The sequence below is a fragment of the Nicotiana attenuata genome, unplaced genomic scaffold (assembly GCF_001879085.1).
Source record: "Nicotiana attenuata strain UT unplaced genomic scaffold, NIATTr2, whole genome shotgun sequence".
In the NCBI taxonomy this organism is placed as follows: Eukaryota; Viridiplantae; Streptophyta; class Magnoliopsida; order Solanales; family Solanaceae; genus Nicotiana; species Nicotiana attenuata.
The window spans coordinates 68,695-75,618 of NW_017672750.1; the positions used below are offsets into that span (position 1 = coordinate 68,695).

The window sequence follows — 6,924 nt, forward strand, 5'->3', positions numbered from 1 at the left end:
AGTCATCTCCAAAACGCTGCATATCATATAGCTAACATGCCTATAGGACTTCCTGAATTTCGCATCATCATCTATCATTAGGCAAACCTGTTTATAGGTTTAAAATAACTAACATCATTTAGATACCATGCCTATAGGACTTCTGCACTCCTATTTCGATTGTAAAAAAATGTTTTAAAATCAATAGCACCTAGAAAGCATGCCTATAGGAGTTTTCAACTAAATCTGAATCGTCTATTTTGCCTATAAGTCTAAATCAGTAGTAGCAAATGCTTAACATCTGCAGAATTTATGTTTTTAACAAGTCCTCTTCTTTAAAATCAGTATACTTCTCTTCTGAAACTAATAGATATCATGCCTATAGGTTTTCGTTCCACACTTAGTCAAGCCATAGGGTAACTTATAAATTGAATTAGATTTTATTAACTACAACCAGCAGGCAGGCTTGATTCGGGCTTCTTATCTGAAATATGTAATAGATCAGTCTGCCACAACTCTTAAGTTTAATTAAGACCTAAACAGTACATGTAAAGACTTGCTAAACTATATGCTTCTCTTTGTTTTTAAGGAGGTTTGTTTGAGCCCTTTCTATCTGTTGTGTTTCTTCCCCATATTTGGTACATATGTGTTTTGAATGTCGCCTTAGAATTTTGTCCTTTGAAACCATAAAACCACGTATCCCTTCCCTTTAGGATTAGTAGTCCCAAACACCTCCGGGACTGATAGGATGGGGGCGGGTAATAGCATGCAATAAGTAAAACGAGACCATTCCGCGTTTAATACCTTAACGGGGTGGGAAAGGGTAGATATGGATATGATGACCACGTGATAACACCACGTGTATAAACGGTTACCGGGTGTTGTGTGGGGTGATCCATATTATTTATAAACCTAGGACCCCCCTCCCTTTACTTGTTTATTTTTAAAAGACTGCTTTTTCCCAAATTTCAGCTTCTTTAATTTTTCTTTTAACTTCAATTACTTGCAGTAATTATGTGAAAACCCCATCCCTTTACTTGTTTATTTTCAGAATTTCAAAGGCTACTTTCTTCCCAAACTTCAGCTTCTTTAATTTCTTTTAATTTCAATTGCTCGCAACCATTATACGAAAACTTCCTTGTATTTGTAATTCTTGCTTGTTGTTTGCACTTAAAGTCACGATTATAGCATGGCCGGGAACCACACTAGCGGATCTTGAGGGGTGCCTAACACCTTCCCCTCGGGATAATTTCAAGCCCTTACCCAATCTCTGGTTTTCTAAATCAAAACTCTTCTCAGTGTCCTAATGCACTTAATCATTAGGTGGCGACTCTTCAATTCAAACCCAATTCCCAAAAGGAAACGAGTTGTCGGCCCAGATGTCATAAACCAGATTTTGCGAGAAAAAGGGGGCATCGACAACTATTGCATTTACTTCGACTTGCTTACAATTTCTCCGCCATTAGTTGATCCATTTGTATCACTTGCTTGCCGAATATATTTTTTTAGTCTACACATAAACTTTGTTTGCATGTCTGCTCTTTAACATAGTTCTTTGCTTGTGTAGTGGCTACACTAAACGATGTTAGAGTTAGGTCATGTTCACGAGTTCCAGGAGGGGGGGGGGGGTGAAGGGGGCCAGGGACAAGGGTAGAGGATATGCTAGACTGAGGGTGGGATCCTAGAACATAGGAACATCGACGAGTTAGTCTATAGAGTTATGGGAGTTTTTTTAGAAGAGGGAGAATATTATAGTGTGTGTCCAGGAGAATAGATGGGTGGGAATGAGGGCTCGGGAGGTCAAGGCGTTCAAATTATGGTACTCAAGTGGTGCTAGGGGAAAGAACATGGTAAGTATTTTAGTTGATAGGGATCCTAGGGAGCTAGTGGTGGATGTTAGGAGGGTGAAAGATAGGCTGATGAGTATTAAACTAGTGGTTGGTGGTTTCACATTAAACGTGATTTCTGCTTACGCGCCTCAAGTGGGCCTCGACGAGGAGGTCAAAAGCCACTTTTGGGATGTTTTGGATAAGGTTGTGCGTGGTATTCCGCACACCAAGAAGCTTTTCATAGGAGGTGATTTTAATGGCTATGTTAGGGAGAATACTAGGGGTTATGATGAGGTGCATGACGGTTTTTAGTTTTGGAGATAGGAACGAGGGAGGAACCTCACTATTGGATTTTGCTGGAGCTTTTGACTTGGTGATAGTTAACACGTGTTTTCAGAAGAAGGAGGACTACTTTGTCACTTTCTGGAGTACGGTAGCCAAGACTCAGATTGATTACCTTCTCTTCAAAAGGTGTGATAAGGGTCTTTGTAGTGATTGCAAGGTTATCCCGAGTGAGTGTCTATCGATACAACATAGGCTCTTAGTAATGGATTTGGAGATCAAGAGAGTAAGGAAGAAGAAAGCAGTGTACGGTCAGCCTAAGATCAAGTGGAGAGCCTTGACTAATGATAAAGCTCAAGAGTTGGGGGAGAAGTATTTGGATATGTGTCCCGACCTGATCAAGCAAGACTATCTGGTGCCTACCAACCAACCCTTCCCATGATTAATTCAAGAATAAATACAAAAGAGATGGTCAATCGGGAGAATAAAATGTACAATACCTATTTCATTAATTAGGAAACCTCATTTATAAAGGCAAAATAATACAAGTTCGTAGTTTGTATGTGAGATCAACTGTTAAGAACAATGCTTATATCCTCCGTTGTCAAGAACAATGCTTAACTGCTTATACATACTCAACTGTCTCAATATAATATGTAAAATAGCTATCTGGCCCTATACGGCTCGATGCGTGTAACTGCTTGGCCATAGTAGGCTCTCTCATAGGTGCTCGACCACAGTAGGCTTGGCATATTACTTGCCATCTGATCGGAGGTTGCCCAATAGGGACCTGCCCACCGATTATAGCTTGATGCATGTGAAAATACTGTAATACTATAAATACAAAGACCTTATGCTCTCTTGACTGAAAGAGGACAGTACTTAACTGAATATGAAGTACTACTAATGGAGAATACTATAACTTATGAGATTTGGATAATATACAGAAATTCAGGAATACAAACTTCTCTTTATGTGATAGCAAATGCATGTAGATACGAGATCATTCCAAAATGAAGGAAAGGTTTAGCCTTAACATTCCTTATATTTAAATCCATACCTCAGACATATCAAACATATCTAGGACATAAAAGTGACATTTACGCGTTTCATAAGAGACAGTCCGTAAGGCTCACTCATAAACATGAATAACTGGTGGTTGTACGCGTAACATAGTAGACCGTCCGTAAAGCTCCCAAAATCGAGGTCTGGCTATGCGTACAATAGTGACCGTCCATAACCAACCTTCATTATGCACCTATGCGTTAATAGACTGTCCATAGGGCTTCACTATACACCTACGCATTCATAGACCATCCATAGGAATCATGTCTCATACGTATTCATTTGATATCATTCGTTCATACATCATTCAATCATCAATAAATAAACTCATATTCATAAACAATAAGTTGGTGAGTGACCCGTTACCATAACCAATCGTTATTCCTTATCCGTTTGCCATGTTATCCTTTTTATTCTATATATTTAGCCGTAAAACACATTTGTAACCATTTCGGGATCGCACTTCTATCCCATTTCCATATCACGACTTTTATGGGGATTACATGATATTGTCTACTTATAGCTATGTAATATGCTTAGCTTGTGAGGCTACTCATTATATATATATATATATATATATATATATATATATATATATATCCATTCATACATAACAATAGTTACGGGATTCACGCTCTATCAACTTATATTCTTATTGCTAAACTTATCATATTATGTAGTTTACGACTCCATAGGTAATGTATATTGTCTGTTAACATCTCACTCATATATAATCAACCTTAACTTGAGAGCAGCGTAACAACCTTCGTGGTTCTTTATAAGTTTTGTGAACACAAACGTATAAGTACTGGAAGTCCTGGCATTCTTTAGGTCGAATCATTCTGCAAACTATACATTGTGTTACCTTATTGACTATTCGTGTATAACTATCACTCATTATATATACACTATATTGCTTCTGATTCGATAGACCATTCCTACATAATCTTTAATTGACGTCTAGACGTCTTGTTGCATATAGAAGACAAGAACCTCTCGGAAGGCTCTATTTACTCCTTAAAAATACATGAGATTGCGACCAACATAATCCATTTCAACATTTGCATAACTATTTCTAGACTCGTGAACGAACCTTACTCGTCGGACTAGTACGTATACAAAGAATCGTTCCCTTGAATTCCTTATAAGGGAAATGTAACTTACGGAATCATGACAAAGAAAATAAAGGAATTCCTTACATACCTAATAATACCCCGTCCAATCCTCAAGCTAAATTAAATGCAGCTCCTGTGTTTACAAGCATTGAACAATAATATCGTCACAATCTGAACGGCATAACTTATCACTTTTGAACGACACACTTTATTCTATGATAAAATGGATAGCACCTCCCCTTTTTATATGACTTTCCACAAGTTACAACAGCCAACAACATCCCAAACAACATCAATAATACTCATAATAATCCATTCAAAAGAGTTTAACAATCCTGACGAGCGGCAAACTCGTTTACGTTCAACAAAATAGAGTTTTAATCCATATTCTTCTTCATGAATCTTCTTACAATATAATTAATGTTATAATTATGTTTACCACATCATTTTCAGCCCAAAATATCATAAGAATAATCTTCAAAATATTCCAAACGCCTAAAACCTTAACTTTTATCGTGAATCACCTATTTCATGTTTTCTTCTTCAATCAACTTAATTTACACCTATATAAGCTTAACAACAGCAATAATAACATTATAAAATTATTTCTTATAATTTCCAGCCACCATAAATAATATATGTAGCTGCAAAATAGTCCAACAAATAGATAACCATACTCATGTTCTTTCAAGTGATATCTTATGATTTTCACTCAAACAACACAACCAACACAAGATTAACCTTAGGAAAAATCAAGAAGATGTTATACATACCTTGGAAAGCATCCGCAATTCGAAATCTCAGCACAACTTAGCTCACAATAGCCTTCACTCACACCACAACATCATAGAAGCGTCGTCTTGTAGTCTTTAATAACTTTGATGATGATTTGAGTTGATATCCCTTGAGTTTGGTTCTTTGATATTGGAGATATGTTAGTGGGGGGTTATGGAGAGCTTGTGGACCACATTTTGGGTGGTAAATGACGACAAGTGAGGCTGCAACATCTTTTAAAAGTAAGGTCGGTGGCCATCTCAAGTGGGTCCTAACGGGGCTGCCTGCGCGGTCTCGCGAAAATGCGAGTATCTTTCTACTCCGATGTTGTATTGACAAACGATTTAATGTGTTGGAAACTAGACTCGTAGACCGTAAATTTGGTAGGTGCATCACCCCATAAATCAAAGTATATTGGGACAAAATCTCTGTGAGATTGGACCCAAATTTCGGTAAAATTTATGAACGTAACTTGTGACGACTTTCATCGACTTTTATTTCGCAACTCGCTTGACTTCAAAATATAACACACAAATATTCATAATGTTGAGAACCCAAGTCACACCCCAAAAATATGGGTTAAAACACTCCCAACTTGCAAACTTTCGACGAAACTTATTTTCCTTGATTCATTTTCCTTCTAAACCTTCCAACCCTCTTGGTACTTGCTGATCATGAGAATAATTTGTAACCACCAAGGTAAAATGATTAACTTACTTTATATACTATCAAAGAGGATCTCATTTCTGAGCTTACATCAATTGACTTATGATATACTTTTACGTGCGAAAACATGGGGTGTAACACAAATAGCTTTGACCAAATGAGTAATTTAAACACAACCAAGGCATACATATTTACACGTTTTTTCGTTTATAAGATATTGATTATTAGTACAAACTCATAGTTTTACTATCTTTTACACAACTATGATTATTTTAGAAAAGGCCTTACAACATAATTTTAAGTTAACCATTCCTTTCTAAAAAATAAACCTATTTTTGAAACCAGTATCTTTCAATAAGCCTAAAGACTTATTATTTTAATTAAGCCTTCACATAGACCCACATAGCAACCTTAATCACAAATTGATTAGGGTATAAATAAATCTCTCCCCATGTTATGGACTGGATGGGTGGTGTCACGACCCGAATTTCCCACCATCAGAGTCGTGATGGCGCCTACTCGTTGTAGCTAGGCAAGCCAACTTAATTACCTTTTCATCACTAGCAATTATCTTTAACAGTTTATAACCTCAATATAGAACATAAAGTCTAATAAGAACAATAGCGGAAGTCTGTCTTAAAATGATGAATTTAGAACGCGGAATAGTCAAAAACAACCTCTACCCAAGATTTGGTGTCACATTACTCACGAACCACTAAGAATAAACTAAATACAAAGGTCTGAAAGAAATATAACAGCTGTCTGTCTCGAAACAAGGACGCAACAGTCTAAAAGAAAACAATGAGAAGAGACGCCGGGCCTGCGGACGCCTGCAAGGCTACCTCAGTCTCGTGAATATGAATCGCCTGCTTCCGAGCTACTGCTGCTGCTGTTCCTCAAAACCTGGACCTGTGCAAAAATACATAGAAGTGTAGCATCAGCACAACCGACCCCATGTGCTGGTAAGTGTCTAGCCTAACCCCGGCGAAGTAGTGACGAGGCTAGACTGGACACCACATAAACCTGTGCAGTTATAGATATACAGCGGAAATCGAATACAAAGCAATTACCAACATGGGAGGGGAAACATGCTATGGGGAGTTACAACAATAACAATAATCCAGAGTAACAAACTAAAGCAACTTAGAATTTACAGACGAGCAAGAATCTAATACCAACAATAAGCACATTGTATCAATAACTGTTGCGGCGTG

The 6,924-nt window shown here is 37.4% G+C and overlaps 1 protein-coding gene across 1 annotated transcript; it reads left to right on the plus strand.

Annotated features, from left to right (window-relative positions):
• The first annotated feature begins 1,763 nt into the window (after positions 1 to 1,763).
• Positions 1,764 to 2,532, plus strand: LOC109214364. Its single transcript, XM_019378273.1, has 2 exons — positions 1,764 to 2,102; positions 2,206 to 2,532. Exons 1-2 carry the CDS (start codon positions 1,764 to 1,766, stop codon positions 2,530 to 2,532), a joined length of 666 nt encoding a protein of 221 aa, XP_019233818.1.
• The last annotated feature ends 4,392 nt before the right edge of the window (positions 2,533 to 6,924 follow it).

Bases quoted from the DNA above. Each gene is read 5' to 3' on its own strand.
- LOC109214364 (XM_019378273.1), top strand. From the start codon at position 1,764: ATGAGGGCTCGGGAGGTCAAGGCGTTCAAATTATGGTACTCAAGTGGT. The intron at 2,103-2,205 runs GTGCATGACGGT...ACGTGTTTTCAG, and splicing joins ATACTAGGGGTTATGATGAG to AAGAAGGAGGACTACTTTGT.